At 34.2% G+C, this 18,645-nt stretch overlaps 1 protein-coding gene across 1 annotated transcript in view; it reads left to right on the top strand.

Annotated features, from left to right (window-relative positions):
* The first annotated feature begins 2,162 nt into the window (after positions 1-2,162).
* Positions 2,163-18,645, top strand: part of LOC106884230 (transmembrane anterior posterior transformation protein 1 homolog) — an 81,643-nt gene continuing 65,160 nt past the window's right edge. Inside the window, exon 1 of the mRNA XM_014935491.3 lies at positions 2,163-2,404. Within this exon, the coding sequence (XP_014790977.1) occupies positions 2,209-2,404 (196 nt within the window). The 5' untranslated portion in view covers positions 2,163-2,208. The remainder of the gene's footprint in view (positions 2,405-18,645) is intronic.

The following is an 18,645-nucleotide window of genomic DNA, read 5'->3' as shown; positions in this document are numbered from 1 at the left end:
TTTTATCTCTGCATCTGTATATATATTTTTTTTATGGCAGAATATTGTTTCAGTTAAGATTTTATAATGTTGAAAATGATTTATTGATTTGTCCAGCAACACAGGCGAGATGAAGTCGATAAATGAATCTGATTATCTTCAGCGAAACTGCTTGCTACAGTATGTTTTTCCAAACTGCCTGCTACTGAGATTCAAAGTTTTTGTCAGAAAACTAGCCGCTGCACTTACATATATGTCCCATTTTAAAGAGAATATCTTTACTACCATCTATATAATACAATGTCACAATGTAGATACGGTATGAATGAAAAGAAAAAAAGGACCACATTTGTAACATTTTTTTCATTACTTAACCTTGGGGTCTTTTTAATGGCTTAGCCAGGAAAGGAAGCAAGCTCGACATTTTTCAGTCTGTTAGGAAGAAGGTATTATACTCAGATGGGAGACTTTGCTACAAAGCGGGCTCAGCTAAAGGCACCCAAGGGTCAGTTAATGGAGTTAAACATGGTGATGGATAATGCTAGTTGCATGGTCTTTCGTGCTCGGCGGAATCCCTCATTAGACTATCATCCCTTTAAACTCCAAATGCAGAGAAAATATAAATTACGAAGTTCAAATTGTAATTTATCTAAAATATTTTCTAGTCCACAAGACTATTTTGTCATTTTGATATTAGTTATTCCACAAATGACAACAGAAGACACTTATTGTTTGTCATACAAAAAAAAAATAATAATAATAATAAACTCTTGAGAGTTTTACAAAAGAGTTTTGTAAAGTCAGAATGTAATTAAACATAGAAATAGTTTGAATATCTGGTTTATAATAACCATTAATCGATTACAAATAAATCAATAAATCTACATTTCTGTTTAATATCGTTTATATTAAAATATAAAGTCAAGTTCGTAGACGATTTTACTTTTACTTTTGAATTTAAATGACTGTATAATGATATTAATATTCCAACATAGAAAATTTATAATTATTTATTCCTCATTATAATGGAATTAATTAGTTAATAGCATGAAAAAACACACAGATCTACAGTGTACTTCGGAGTTTTTAAAAGGTGGCAGAGATATCAGATGTAATTCTGAAATCGTTATTTTGGCAAATTATTAGTGAGAATGTGACGTCACTATCTTGTGGCGGATAAATTAAATGTTGTCCACTGAGTCTCAATTCTGCTTCCTGTGGTCTCTTAAAGCAAGCAAGAGGCAGGTTTGATATAGTTAGGATAGGCACTTATGAAACAAAACAATGTGAAATAAACCACTAACGTAATATTAAATGAAAGACAACAGAGAATGAAGAGGAAAATTAACAGGGACAAAATAAAATTTACATGTAAATAAAGTTGAAAGTAACAGGTCCAAGACCTCTTGTTATAAGAAATAGTATTTGAGAGACATTGCAATCGGAAAAAGAAATCAAATGAGAAAGATTCAAAACGAAAAATAAAATTTAAAAAAAAAAAAAACTCATCGAAACCTTTATGAACGTGGAGAAAATGAAACATAAACCGATTTTACAAGGAAGCCCTTGTATAAATGAAATAATAAAAACATCTGAGAATACAAATAAATTAAAACACAAGAATAAATTACAATTGATAAGATTGTTTCAGATTGCATATTTCAAGGGGTGAGGAAAATGAGAATGTTTAATTCATGCTTTCCCCCTCAATAGTACTGGAGACGTGATTATATTACTAGTATAAAACTAAAGACAGTCTTGAAGCTTCGATGCAGAGTGACAGTGACCAGATAAAGTAAAGAAGAAAAGAGAACGAGATGACGAACTTAAGTAGCATAGCTTCGTTAATTGATAACAAGTTACATAAGTATTTACTGAGATGTAGTCAAAACAGCTAATACAGGTAAAAAGTGAGAAAGAGAAGCGAGAATGATAGAGAGAGGAAGAAAGAGAGAAATATGAAAGTGAAGAGAGAGAAGGGGGAGAAAGAGACTGACTGATAGAAAAGTGAAGAGAGATAGAGTACAGAGAAGGAATGCTGAGTGAGTAAAAGAATAAAGGAGGTGGAGTAACTGGAAGAGATATAGAATGTGAATTAGGGAAATGTATAAACGTATAGTGAGAGTAAATGAGGTATAGTAAGAGTTAGTAAATTAGATAAAGTAACGAGTGGCAGGGAGAATGACTGAAATAGACAGCTAGAGTGGATGAAGTGGTGGATTTCGTTCTATGGCCGCGTACGGAACCTCACAGATCAACAACAGTGAAAATATAACACCCACAGAATCAGGATACAACAGCAATCTAAATCGCCATCAGACAACCGATCTGAACGGTCCAAACGTTGGTCCGTCAGACGTACGTGATAAAGTTGAGACTGTTTATTCGTCAGTACATCATGGTGCGAAAATGCTCCCCAGATCAGGTTAGTTTACTGAGTAATTATTAACCCAAGTGATTTAGTTTATTATATAGTCAGGCAATAAATACATTGCAACCTATATATCTATATATATGGAATGTGTTTGAATATATATATGTTTGTATAATTATCTTTTTGTTGTCATTAACTAGTATATTCATTTCTCTAGCTCCTTTGAGTTATTAACATCTTTTTAGATTTTTATTATATTAATCGGTGGGGGTAAAACGATAAAATAAGGTTTGACAGTTGCAGTGAGATGTCCTTTACTAAAATAAAATATTAAGCAACCCCCGTTGCGAATGATATGTCTTTACTCACTGATGTTAAAATACTACCAGTTAAATTTTTATAAAATAAAATAATCTTTTTTAGTTAATGCACAGATACATATACAGATATATATATAACTTGCATGTGTGCGAAGTCGTTTGTAACAGATCGACGAAAACAAAACATTCGAAATAATATCATCGTTCATTTACCAATGGAAAAATCAATTATAGATGATACTTATTCGATTTATGGTAAACTGCCGATTCCGTCGATCTCGAATTATATTATATTGTTATATATGTCAATCTGTCAATATCCGTATTGGTCTTTTTTAAAATATGCAGTATAGTAGTAAGTATAATGCAAAGAAAGACTTTTCATTTAGTACGATAGATTTAGTAACTGAGTTGCAATCCGTATATTGGGCCGTTACGTCAACATTTGTGTACGTAGCTTCTAGACAAATGTGCATGCACACACAGACAATAAATAACTCGTAGACACGGCTACAGAATATCATACGAATGTTTGTGTGTGTATGTATATATATATATATATATATATATATGATGTGTTTGTGTTTGGTAGGACAAACAGGAGAAATAGAACTCAATACATGCTGATAAAATTCTTTAAAAATCGCGCATTCATATATATATATATATATATAAAATACACTGACGTATATATAATACACACACATATATAATACAAATACATCCATGAATATAGTACAAGTGTACTTGAGAATTTCATTTTTTATCTATATTACATCATTTACGGATTAAAAGACAATTTTATTATATATATGTTTCGATTTGTTGTAATTACTGATGTACGTAGTATATATATGTGTATATAATATATATACACATATGTATGTATACATACGCATACATATATAATTCGTGTATATGAAGTAAGGGGGAAACGTAGACGCTATAAATACACACATCGATCAAAATACATATTTATTTTTATGGACATTGGGTATAGAACACCAAGATAAAACTGTGGACTAGGTTTTTTTTCAATTTAATTTATTTATTTGCTCCGGAAAAAATAGCAATATTGTTCATCACCTATGCACCCTTCGATGCCTTTGTTTTTTTTTTTATATATCTTTGTTTTTGACTTTCCATAATCTGTTTATATCGGCGACTATTCACTTCTAACCATAAAAAAAATTGAAAAATTGGCGATTGTTGATTATAGATATTCGATTTGAAGATCCGAATCTCATAAATAAACATGTGAAACGATCAGATTCCATTTGGAGCAGGTCTTATTCACTTCACACCTCCCAAAATGAACTGGGTCATGTTATTTTACTGTTTTATTTATTTATGTTGCCCCTTCCGGAGTATTAATCTCAGAAAATATTTATCATTTCTTTCTTTCTCCTTCGCTATATATATATCATTATCATCATAATTTAACACCCACTTTCCATGCTGGCATGGGTTGGACAGTTTGACAGGAGCTGACCAGCTGGCAGCTCCCCAGCTTCATATTGTCTATTTTGGCATGGTTTCTACGGCTAGATGCCCTTCTTAACACCAACCACTTCACAGGGTGTACTGGGTGCTTTTTTTTTTTTTTTTACATGGCACCAGCACGGTCCCTTTTTTATGTGACACTAGCACCCGCGAGCCCTCAAGGGAAGGACCTCTCGGCTGAAAGGGACGTAGAGGTCATTCCTGTATGTACGCACGTCAGTTTTACTCAGCTTGATGTGTCTTCTCAAGCACAGCAAACCGCCAGTTGTCTCGGTCCCTTGTCATTTCCTCTGTGAGTCCCAACGTCTGAAGATCCTTTCTCACTAGTTCGTCCCACGTCTTCCTGGGTCTACCTCTTCTACAATATTATAATATACTTTTTTTAAACTTCTGTACACTATGTATATTTCCCTTCCTTTTCATTGTATACTGTATATATTCTCTTTTTTTATCATTTCATTATATGTCCCCCCCCCACTTAATGTCTGTTTTGTATTGTCAGCGCATCCTTCGCCCTGATGGCAATAAACTATTATTATTATTATTATTATTATTAAGCTAAAAACAATACAAGTCATAAGAAATAATATAGATCGTTGGTTAGTGCTAACCATCGAACTATATTTCTTATAATTTGCTTCGTTTTGTCTTTAGAAAAATAATAATAATAATTAGACACATACCTACATACATACACGTGTCATGATTAGTCCCGTTAGTGATACATACGGAAAATGAAATCTATTTGATACTAATTAGAAACCGATTGAAGAATCTTATTCTAATGTAAATGATCAAATTAGCAAAAATAAGTTCGATTAAAAACACGAAAGCTAATTAAAGCTAAGTACACAATCATAATTTTCTTTTTTGTTTACTTCCTGAGAGGGAGTATTCACCGTCAAGTAGTGGAGTATTTAACCAATTTAGCAAATCGATATTTTGTACACCTAATTCAAGTGGGGTAGAATCACTTAATGGGTAATTAGTTTGACTTCATGTGAGGTTTAGTCATCCATACTTATCTGAAAGACTAGAAAATGCTTGTTGTGTCGTGTTTTTTTTCTTCCAAGGACAAGGTGATATAGGTAAAGTGATCAAGGGTGTCGAAAATGGGTGGACAATTCGCCTGAGTCTACAAATACAGTTACATTTTTTTAACATCTTTTTCTTTTTTAAAAAAAAAAGAGACAAATCGTTACGTGCAATTGAATGCATTAGAATTACATTTAATTTTTAGGTGTTATTAAATTCTGATGTGGTGTAATCAAATATAGTCTTTGAGTAATCAACTTTGGGATTTTTTTTAGGCGTTTTAGCTAAAATTACAAGAGTGGTAGATTTTGTTCACCTACATCTTACGTTATTCAATATTGAAATAACATACGGCTGCATACTAAACAATTTTACTTAGCTCTAAAGTTTTCCACCTCTTAAGAAAGACTGAAAAAGTTTTTAATTGTATATATTTTTGCTTTATCTGGCTATACGTGTCCCAGTATTACGGTATATTTGAATCCACTACAAACTACTTTCAGTCTACGTATTTATAAAAATGCATACGTGTTATGTATGTTTATACAATATTTTTCCAGTATATTGTGGCTGTGAGTTTTTTAATTTATTTTTCACAATGTAACTGTCACCGTTCCAGTTTCTGTATTTTACATTATATTTACCTTGTCTCCACATATTGTAATAATACTTTTTAATAATTTGTACCATAGTCAACTTCGCCTTTCCCCCTTTTGAGGTCGTTACCGTCAAGTACCAGTTAAATACTTAGGGGTCTTGTGCCTATGTAAGAAATCAGTCATATGCAATAATGTGGAGTTTAGAAAATAAAATTAAGCGGGGGAAATGCTACCTATAATCACATCACTCCTCTTAGAATAAGACTGTTGGATTCAGGTAATGTTTGAAATTCTTTTAGAAAGTTTGGTTACCAATTCCAGAAATATAAGCAGAAAAGTTTAGGCTATGTTTAGTCCAAAATATCTTTACTTCTCTAAGAAATGAGATGTAGTACTGGATAAAATTTTACTGCTAACTTCAACTTCAGGATTGGATGTGATTAATGTCCTAGAATGCTGGCATGGCTGGAAGTGCAAGAACATTAAGGTTGTTCCTGTTTTCTGTTTCTGCAGTGAGCCCAACCTCATCACTATCAATACTAGGTCTTGTCAGGGAGAAACCTGATCCATTTTCTGTTTTAAGGCCACCATCTGGCTCTTAGATGCCTTTAATAGAATGTATTCTATTGCAAGTATTCGGGCTAGATTACTGGTCTGAGGATAAATTAGTTTTGAGTTACATTGCAACCCCTGAGTCCTGGCTTCTTTGCCTCCCACTGCCAGAACCTCTGTGGAAAGGTTTTATACATTGATTTTCTTCTGATTATATCATTCAGAAAAAAAAAGTTTTGGAAACACCTGAAACACAAAGAGTGGCTTATGCTTGATAATATTGAAGTTTGAAGTCGGTGTTACCATACCTGTATACACAATAGGCTTGTGAACAGATTAGCTCTGAGGCTCTGTACAAAGACAGAGCTCCAATACGTCATCATTCCATAGAAGTTAGTACATAATATGCATCAAGCTTACTGTGAACTTTCTAAGTACAAGAAACAGCTGTCACAGATCCATATCAAAGATGATGCTAAATATACATAGGAGATGAATTGTTTACATGTTCTTAAGACTGCTGCGTTTCAGTGCATACAGCCATCAAAATTGATTCAACTGCTATGACCTTACAAGTTCCAGATTGTGTTCAATATACACAGGGGGAATTTCCCATTCAAATTTAGCATCTTGAGGCTACAAAGATTTCAACATAGAAATATCTTTACGAATGATGCAGGCTAATGGGCAATAAAAGGCTGTTAACACTGATGATATGAGCAGGTTCTATTACAACTTAAAGTCTAAACAATCAATTCTACTTGTAGCAGAGACTAAAGAGCCTACATAGAACTGAGTACATGATGCCTATTCTGTTTTAGATCAGGAAAATCAAGGGAACAGACAAAAGACATATATATAATATGGTGATTGCTTATTTAAAAAGTCTTTTGATACTATTTTCCAATGATTCCTGCAGAATAGTGATCTTGAAACTCAGTGATTCCAAACAGAAATGTTATTGTACTTGTCCACTTAGGGGGGGGGGTCTCCCTGTCAATGCAAGCTTGATAACAAGATAGTCAACCAGAAAGTTATTACAACACAGTAGTACAATGATACAAACTTACTGGTACTGTTTGATTTTGTGTGTGTGTGTGGTACAAAGTCATCTTCCTCAATATTACTCCCTTTGCAGTTGAGTGGTTTTGCCTTGCAAGTTACCTGTTAATTTCACTGTTGCTGACGTCATGTAAAAAGCACCCAGTTACACTCTGTAAAGTGGTTGATGTTAGGAAGGACATCCAGCCAGAAACCATGCCAAAGACAGAGTTTGGTGCAATTCTCTGGCTTATAGCTTCTGTCAAACTGTCCAATCCATGGTTGTATGGAAAACACATTGAGGCCTAATTTCTTAGGCCTTACTGTCAGCTTTTAGATGACTGAATTGCTTTGCCAATACCAACCTGGGCCTTTCCTACCTTACAGAACTAATACTGTTTATGAGATGGTGTTTATAAATAACACTAGATTAACCTTTGGTAGGCATTCATCGTTTGTGCTATAAACATGATATGATACCAAACACAAAGACGGGTATGTACGAGTCAGTTATACTTCTGTTGTTACTGTATGAGTTAGAAGTTTTGATACCATACAGAACATAAGTTTTCTCCACAATTTTCATTTTCATATGTACAGCCTGAGCACCAACTGATGCATTTCAGGGAGCAGTTATTTCCTGTTGCAAATTGGATAGCATTGAAAGCTTTTGATTACATTGACCCCACCCCCTGTGTTTAACTGGTACTTATTTTATTGGCCATGAAAAGTCGACCTCAGTGGAATTTGAATTCAGAACATAAGATAGATGAAATGCCACTAAACATTTTGCTGGTGTGCTAACGGTTCTGTTAGCTTTGCTGCCTTATATCATCTAATAATATTACAAAGCAAAATGCAAGAAAGAAGCATGAAAAATGAGCTTGCAAGAAATAACTAAGTTGTAATTGATTTTTCCCGGCAAGTTACCTTAGAGTGATTTTCTGTTGTCCTTTGCAGTCCTATAGGAGAATATAATAAGGTCAGCATTGCAAGCTAACGTAGTAGTCCATCATTGATATTATGTCTCTGTTGCTTACATTTGTTAAATGTACTTCATCCTGGTACCTATTTACAGCTAAATAAAGCAGGTCAATAAAAATGAAAAATTTTAGATTGGGTCACAACGTAGTATCTGTGATAGTAATCCAATGATAAACTAGCATCAGAGTGAGTCTAGTGTTACTTTATGGTTTGATTACTGCTCTCACCCAGAAAGTAAATTCATCATCTTCATTTAATGTCCATTTTCCATGCTGGTATGGGTAGGTTGGTTAGACAGGATCTCACAGGCCACATAACTGCATCAAGTCTCCAATGTCAGCCTTGGCATGGTTTCTATTGTTGAATGCCTTTCTTAGCACCAACTACATTACAATGTGTGCTGGGTGTATTTTTTCATAGCACTGGTACTAGTAAGGTCACCAAGTAACTTGCAAGACAGGAAAATAGCAAAAAAAGAAAAAGTTCCCTCAACTGTGTTGCAGTTGATCTTGGAGTAATCATCAGTATAACACTACCTTTGCTAAGATATAATTCTAGGAGAAGAAAAATGAATATTTATGTGTATATAAATATAAACACATGTATATTTATTTAAATGTGTGTGTCATTGAGTATTTCATTATAATCATCATCATTGTATTAAAGTCCATTTTCCCAGGCTTGCATAGATCAGACGAAATTTATTGAGGCAGATTTTCTGCAGGTGGTGTCCTTTCTGTTTCCAATCCTCACCTGTTTTCAAGCAAGGTAGTGTTTCTCCAAGGCCAGACATGTTTTTCATAGAAGACTAGAAACAAACATCATTTGTATGATAGGGTGATTTGTTTACAACTATCACCTGATGTTCAAGGCAAAGAGACACAGACATACATATACATGCATACATATATATATATATATATATGCATACAACAGCTTCTTTCAGTTTCCATTTACCACATCTACTCACAGGGCTTTGGTGAGCCTGGGACTATAGTTGAAGACATTTACTCAAGGTGCTAAACAGTGGGACTGAATTCGAAATCTTGTGGTTGGGAGGCAAACTTCTTAACCACACATCCATGTCTGCGTCTGTATGTGTGTATTTGCACATGGGAAGACCAATGAAGTGCTTCTCTTCCATGTTGGACTTAGTATGTATATTCTACTCAGGCAGCAAGGACTTTACTGGTTGCCTAGGCATGAATTTTAGCTACATTGCAAAGAATGTCCCCTAAGAGATTCATTAGCCATCCCCACAGGTGTGCTACAAGCATGTCTGCATAAGGTACACAAAAACCTGTGATATCAATATAGGGTCTTTGGAGGGCCTTGCAGATGGCCAAGTGGGATAGAATATCCTGAACTGGTACCTCAAGACAGGAGAAAAAGAGCTGCTGATGGTTGCTGCTGCATAAAAGAGCATAGAAGTGTGAGTGCAGCAATGACCACACATAGATGTGACCTCTGCAACAAAGACTGTCAAACTCCAACAAAAACAAAACGTAAAATATGCAACAGGAATAACTCGTGGACAGTTGTGACTGAAAGTGGCAAAAAATGTGGATGAAGAAGATCTAGCTGCTATTTTTAGCTGGATGTATGACTGTAGGAAGGTTCCCTCATTGACATACACACACACACGTTTTTGTATGTATGTATGTGTGTGTGTGTATATATATATATATATATATATATATATATATATATATATATATATATAATTATTCAATATTAACGGTTTTGTATTAGAAAACCAAGAATTTATACAAGGCTGTAAAAGAAGTGCTCAAACTAGTTGAGACATGGGTACAAAGTTAATTGCAGAATAAAACCGTTAGGTCATCGACTCAAAAACCCGTAGCCCACCAATGACCACATATAAGAAGTACAACATAGACCACAAAGCCAAATTAGTAAAGGGAAGTTAAAATTTTTATACATAAGAATAAAAATCGATTAAAAATACAATCGAATAACATAAATAAATAAACTACGATTAAAAAGTTGATTAAAATATTAAAGACCGGTACAAATACAGTAGAATAAATATATATATATATATATATATATATAGAAAGTATAGAGAAAAAAAATAATACATAGGGAAATGTAGCACAACAGTTCATTTGCTGAGGCCAATAGCCAACAAAAGAAGTTCAAGATAAATAGTACGAAAGTTCAACTACCTCCCTCATGACAGCAAATTTAGTGGGTAAAATCCAATTTCATAAACAGGAATACCGAAGTGCACAGGACAAAACAACAACAGAACATCCAGTGTGTGGCAAAGTAAAATCCAAGTTTCACCATTCCGCAGGTAACATCAGTAAAGTCAAACCATAAACATCATTTACAGTGGATTACAAGTATAGGTGGAACACAAACACAGAACACCTATGGCCATTTCTGGGGTATATCACCGTATTTAATGTATAATAGAGCACAAATTAGTGATAACCCTTTCTACAGGGTAAAAAAGACACACAGACATCAACAAAGTCACCAGTCAAAAAATTATAATTATGAGAGCAAGCTTAAATAAATAATATGGACTAGACCAAAAAAAAAAAAACAAAAAAAAAATCTATTTTTTAGTATACCCTTTAGAATAGTCAGGCAGGTTTGGTAACTAAAACTATTAGGTTTCAAATCCAACGTAAGCCATGATGAAAAATAAATAAAAACTAAATACTACCATTGTATCTATATTTTTATTATTATTTTTATATCAATATTTTTGTCTTTTTATTTTAATTTTTATTTCTATCATTACCATTACTACCATTATTACCACTACTAATACTATTATTTTTGTTCTTATTTCTATTTTTATATAGTTTTAGGAAGGTGGAGGAAAATTTATGATTGCAAAAAGGGATTACCTCGATAAACTTATTCAAGGTTTTCAGCCCAAAAGACCTAAGAATGGAAAGGGATTCCCTAATGCATAATAAGCACTTGCTAATATTTGCCCTAAATTGGGGGGTTCTAGATAAGATTGACCATTCAAGATAGTACTTCTTATTCCTCCTCTTGAGGTCATGCAGGTAAGAGGCGAGTGTTGTGGAATTATAATATTTCTCATTAGAAAAGGAACTCATGTGCGCCCTATACCTGGCTTTAAAATTCACTGAACTTCCAATATAAAACTTATTTTGTTTGTCCTCGTCTCTAACTACGCATTTATACACTACGTTTGTGGACAAACAAAGTCCGCCAAGAGGACATAAAGAAGGGTCCCTACAATTACATAATTTTTTACGGCCACCCTTAAAGTCATTTCCAACATCATTAACCGCCCTCAGAAATTTATTCTTTCAACCATTCCACTTATCTCATTCCCAGATTTAGGCATAATCCGAGGGAATGAAGAGCCCGTTCTTTTGTTGGCCATTGGCCTCAGCAAATGAACTGTTGTGCTACGTTTCCCTATGTATTATTTTTTTTCTCTGTACTTTCTATATATATATGTATATATATATATTTATTCTACTGTATTTGTACCTGTCTAATATTTTAATCAACTTTTTAATCGTAGTTTATTTATTTATATTATTCTATTGTATTTTTAATCGATTTTTATTCTTGTGTATAAAAATTTTAGCTTCCCTTTACTAATTTGGCTTTGTGGTCTATGTTGTACTTCTTATATGTGGTCATTGGTAGGCTACAGGTTTTTGAGTCGATGACCTAACAGTTTTATTCTGCAATTAACTTTGTTTATATATATATATATATATATATATATATATATATATATTTATATATATTTATATATATATATCATCATTATCATCATTTAACATCTGTTGTCCATGCTGGCATGGGTTGGACAGTTTGACAAGAGCTGGGGAGCTGCACCAGACTACAGTCTAATCTGACTTGATTTCTATGGCTGGATGCCCTTCCTAATGCCAACAGAGTGTGCACAGGCACTTATGTGGCACCGAACAGGTGCTTTTACATGGCACTGCACAGGCACTTTACGTGGTACCATCATGAGTGCTTTGCAACACCAGAGGGACTGGTCTTAACATATCTGCTGCAGACTATGGGTCTTCTTGAGTACAGCAAGGTACCAGGCATCTCAGTTCTTTGTCATCTTGCTTGAAAGGTTCAGTGTCCTGAGGTCATTCTTTGGTGTATGTATATATATATATATATATATATATATATATATATATATATATATATATATATATATATGTGTGTGTGTGTGTGTGTGTGTGTGTGTGTATACAATATCTAAGTTGGATATCTCCTTTTAACTGCTCTACTGCATTTAACCACTTTGCATCCATTTTGGCACATTTAAAAAATTCAAATATATGATTATTGGATTAAACGCAGCTAGAATATTTTCTTTTACTATATATGACAGAACTTTATTCAAGTAAGAATTTCTTGAATGACGAAAACTCATCTAAAAAAAAAAAAGTGGAGTGGTATTAACCCCTTTACTGCAGAAAGCAGTTTTATGTACCTGTCTATCTTTTGTTGAGGAATGTCGTGTTTAAAACTATTTTATGTCAAATTTATTGAGAAAATACCAGTTCTATTTTTTAGTAGATATTTAACATCATGGCTAGAATAATCATGAAATTTAATTTTGCAGCTCAGGGCTGTCTTAGGTTCATATAATACTAGCAGCAGTACCTGGCCTTGTGCAGGTTTATTAATACTAAAATACATGCAGTCACACAAATTCATTGTTTTGGCTAAATAGTTTTAAAAAACGATGTTAACAATCTTCAGTCTGAGAATATTTATTTACTTTTATAGAAAATATCAGCCCCGACCAAAAACAAACACAAAAAACTATGACTTGTGACCTTGCTCTTTGAAAGAGGTGCCGCTATGCAAAATTTTGGTTGTCTTGGTACATAACAGTGCCTGTAACTTGAAGCATACATACAAAGATTCATACATACATACATTTTTTTTATATATTAAGATTAGTTAAGTAGTTGAAAGTCTAACAGAAAAAGACTTCATTCGGAGTATAAATAAAGATATGTTTCTTGTAATTTAATACTTTGTAGCAAGCAACCAGTGGGTATAAAATAACTACTTCATGTATGCACATTTACTACTTGGCTATCAGTGTCTCTATACTGCTCTCTGCTTGTATATGTGTGTGTGTGTGTTTATACATAACTGTCGTAGGCACAGACATGGCTGTGTTGTTAAGAAGCTTACTTCCCATCATTTGGTCTTGGGTTCAGCACGCTGGTCAAGTGTCTTCTATAGCCCTGAGCCGACCAAAGCCTTGTAAGTGGACTTGGTAGATGGAAACTGAAAGAAGCCTATTGTGTGTGTGTATGTGTGTTACTGTCTCCTTACCTCTTAATATCATGTGATAGTTGTAAATGTGTATTGCTGTCGTGCAAATGGTGTCGTTCGTTTCTAATCTTCCATGAAAACATGTCTGTTCTTGGGGAAATACTACCTCACTCGGAAACAGGTGATGGTTGGCAACAGGAAGGGCATCCAACCCTAGAAAATCTGCTTCAACAAAACTCTGTCTGACCCATGCAACCAGGGATAAATGGACATTAAAACAGCAATGAAGTTAATGATGATTGTCATAAATATCATGATTATTGTTTTAATACCCATTTTAACATGCTGCTACGAGAACAGAGCTGCAGTACAGCATATCATCACTTGATCCTACATTTTCTAGTTTGTACTGGCATTGTTGTGCAGTGCATTAAGGTGGTGAGCTGGCAGAGTTGTTAGCACACCAGGTGAAATGTTTAGTGGCATTTCATCCATCTTTATGTTCTGAGTTCAAATTCCGCCAGGGTCAACTTTGCTTTAAGAAAGCATCGAAAAGTGAATGATGAGGATAATTTTAATTGACTCCAACACTAACAACCTAGCAAGAGTCCTGACCTCACAGCTGGTAGAATTGTATTGTAATTTCATTTACAGTAACCAATTATTATCTGTTGTAAAGTAAGATTTATTACAGTGTTTAAAAAAAAAAAACCAAGCTAATTAATTAAATGTCTGAGATATTTTAAATAAGATTATGACTTTGGAAATGAAAAGAATATTTGATATTCACACCATACTGCATTTGATTTCTGATTGCCATCAGATGTCTTATTTCAATGTGTATTTAATACCTGACTGAATTCAGTATAGCAATTACAATTTTATTAAATCTTCAGCCATACCTCAACTTATGTCATTTTGAGTTAGGTCTTTTTTTGACTTTGTCTTATTTTAAGAAATTAGTGGGGAAAATAAACCAACTTCAGCTGAATTATCTGACTTTATGTTGGTCTCTCTTTTACTCTTTTATTTGTTTCAGTCATTTGACTGCGGCCATGCTGGAGTACCACCTTTAGTCGAGCAAATCGACCCCGGGACTTATTCTTTGTAAGACTAGTACTTATTCTATCGGTCTCTTTTGCCGAACCGCTAAGTTATGGGGACGTAAACACACCACCATCGGTTGTCAAGCGATGTTGGAGGGACAAACACAGACACACAAACACACACATATATACATATACATATATACGACGGGCTTCTTTCAGTTTCCGTCTACCAAATCCACTCACAAGGCTTTGGTCGGCCCGAGGCTATAGTAGAAGACACTTGCCCAAGGTGCCATGCAGTGGGACTGAACCCGGAACCATGTGGTTGGTACGCAAGCTACTTACCACACAGCCACTCTTGCGTCTCAGTGAACATATTTAAAATAAAATTTAAAAAGACACCTAATTACCAATACTAAAGTAGAAAATGAAATAAAATACATGTGAGGATATATACAAACCATTTATTAAACAGATATGAGCTAATAAATTTTTTTAAATGTTTTCCCATGATATATCATTTTTGAGTAAAGTCACATGTCTTAGAACCAATTACTGTTGTAAATGAGGTATACCTGTCGAAAAACCAGTAATAATCTTTTCTACTTTAGGCACAAGGCCCAAAATTTGGCGGGGAGGGGGCCAGTCGATTACATCGACCTCAGTATGCAACTGGTACTTAATTTATCGACCCTGAAATGATGAAAGGCAAAGTCGACCTCAGCGGTTGAACTCAGAACGTAAAGACAGACGAAATACCGCTAAGCATTTTGCCTGGTGTGCTAATGTTTCTACCAGCTCACCGCCTTAAAGCCATGTAATAATAATACTCAAAGATGTTGAATTCACTATAAATATGAATTTATTTCATGAGGCTTAAATTTTTGTCATAAAACTTCAACTTGGTCACTGACACAGATCAAGGTATTGTGCAATGAAAATTTTGACACCTTCATTGTTTAAATGTCCACCTTCACATGCTTGTGTAGGCTAGGTGGAATTTGTTGAGGCATGTTTTCTATGGTTAGATGCCTCTTTCCTGTTTCCAAGGGAGGTAAGGTATATTTTATTCAAAATATGGAAAGGAATATAATTGTGCTGTCAAGTCAAGGAGACAGTAACATGCATGCGCACATACATATTTGATGGGCTTCTTTTCAGTTTCTGTCTACCAAATCCATTAGTAAGGCTTTGGTTAGTTTGGGGCTATAATAGAAGCTACTTGCCAAAGGCACCACACAGTGGGACTGAACCTGAAACCATGTGGTTGGGATGCAAAACTTTTTACCATGTAGCCATACCTGGGCCTTGTGAAATAAATTAAAATTTGGAGTGAATTTAACAGCTTTATGCGTTATTATGTGGGTCTTCCACAATATAGTAATTTCAATTTCAATAATGTTTTTCAAGTTTTTTTTTTTTTCATTGGTATGAAAAAAATGGGTGGTATCCTCAAAACCCCTTCATTTTTAGTCTCTCCTAGATGGAGAGATAATGATATGAGAAGCGAATCTCAGTATGATTAATGTTTTTTGAATTGATGCAGATTAAAGTTAGAGGTTAAATTTGAATGAGAAGGAGTATTTATGAAGAATTCAGTACAGCAGTTACCATATTTGATATTATAAAAGATGCATGGACATATTAAACACGCCCTAATTTCAGTAGCACATGTTCAGGGAAAAAAGTTTTTAATGCATTAAAGCATAGAACACAGGGTGATTCTGTTTGGAGATATTTTCTTGGGAAAAAAAGGATATCTTATTTACCATCAAATCCAATAATGTAGGGTGCAATGAGGGATGGAAAGTTGGTAGGGAGATCCCTTAAATTGGTTTAATTAAAGGTGGTTTAAAATCAACAAGTTCATTAAAATTTTGTGTTCTTAGTCACACAAGGAACTAATATTTCAGAGAAGGCCATATATATGAATTAGTTATCAATTTTTAAAAGTCTTTTTATTCGTATTTTGCAAGGTAATGGTGAGTGAGATTGTTTTTCATATGTTTGCATTTTGTTGAAGTAAATGTTTTCACATTTGATTCTTTGTGTAACTGCTAACCCACTTGATCATAACAGGATGTTTTAGCTAGTTATTGAGGTTGGCAGAGTAATGTACCTTGCCTTGAAATTGTGACTTCTCAACTTCTCTAGTACTGTTTTAACTATAAAAAGGTGTTAAAAAAACGAACTTAGGAACATGTTTGTGTGCAGTTAAAAAACAAGTAATTTATGATTTATCTAAAAAACAAAATAAATCTGTCATAATTCCTAGGCATCTCACCTTCTGGTTATACAAACATTTTGAAAAAACGTAATTGTAGTTATTGTCAACAGTGGTTTGTTTTTTTGTTTATATTTATGTTATATGAAGGTAGTAGAATAAACAGTGTTGATACTTTTTGTCTGTTTGAAGTTGATAGTGTCCTGGGTATGACTTTAAACTGCATCTAATAGTGGATCATCAGTTCAGGACTTCTTGGGTTTTGAAAAGTGTGGAACTACCTCTTAGCCACTCCACTATTGCTCCCAGGCCTGCTCTGATTTGATAGCACCTGTCATGATCCCAGCTATGGATAAATAGGAAGCCAGAGTACACTGAAATCATGGGATGCAGCATGATGGATGCGAACTATTTTAGCAAATGAACTTATTAGAATCAATGGTGAATATCACTAGATGCTGGGCAGGTGAACAGACAATGAACTGTCTATTGCCTGGATCAACCAGTTCAGTTAGTGAACTACTGCTATCATCTGTAGTCATGGCGGTGTGCACAGATGAGATACTTCAGCTTAGCAAAAACACCAATATGGTTTATTGTTCCAGGCAAGTCACCCAGTTCGGATTCAAGATTGATAAAATAAGTACCAAACATATTTTGAGACTAATTCATTTAACTATTCCCCTTCCTTACAAATGTATCAGTTTAAGAACATTATACCATTGTTTCAGCATAAGAATTTATTTATGCTATATGCTTCTTGACAAAACTGAAATATTATATTGATAGTAACCACCAAATATATTCCAAGTTATATTTTAGTAACCAGTAAACATATTTTCATCACTGATTGAGGCTTGATATGCAGTGAACAAACCTTTTGGTATTGCAAACTTTTTGTTTTTAGTTTGTTTAGGGCTTATACAGCCCAGGCTTTTATCTCTTGTGTAGTAATTAGCACAGTGAAAACAAACTAATTCAAAGTCCATAGTTTTAAGCATGTTACTATCACAAAGTACACTCGCTACTCACCTGAATTTTATCCAAAAATATCAACCAGTATTTTCTGTGTTGGTGCTAACATGGTTGTGTGGTTAAGAAGTTCACTTTGCAGCCTCGTAGTTTCAGGTTCAGTCCTCACTGTGCTGCATCTTGGGCAAATGCAGTTCTCTTAGAGCCCCAGGCCAACCAATGCCTAGTAAATGAATTTGATTGATAGAAATTGAGTTGAAAATCATCATGTATGTATGTATGTGTGTGCATCTTTCTGTTTGTCCCTTTGCTGCTTGATGACTGTTGTTGGTTTCTTTACATTTTTTTTTAGTAGTTTGGCAAAAAGAAATTCTTAGAATAAGTACCAGGTTGTCAGACTAATTTACCTTTGGCACATTATGTTATGACAAAGCCTTCAATGAAGATTCAACATTTCATTCAATGTTATAGGATGCTAGCACAGGAAAGATGTGGTAAGAAACGTGCTTCCCAACCACATGGCTCAGGATTCAATCCCACTGTGTGGCAACTTGAGCAAGTGTCTTCTTCTATAGCCTCAAGCTGACCAAAGCCTAGTGAGTGGATTTGGTAGACAGAAACTGAGAGAAGCCTGTCTTATATGTATATGTGTGTGTGTGTTTCTGTCTTTGTGTTTGTCCTACCCTACCATTGCTTGAAAACTGTTGTTGATATGTTTACATTCCCA

Source organism: Octopus bimaculoides, chromosome 2 (assembly GCF_046866305.1).
Source record: "Octopus bimaculoides isolate indiv1 chromosome 2, ASM4686630v1, whole genome shotgun sequence".
Lineage (NCBI taxonomy): Eukaryota > Metazoa > Mollusca > Cephalopoda > Octopoda > Octopodidae > Octopus > Octopus bimaculoides.
This window is presented reverse-complemented; position numbering and strand designations above follow the sequence as displayed.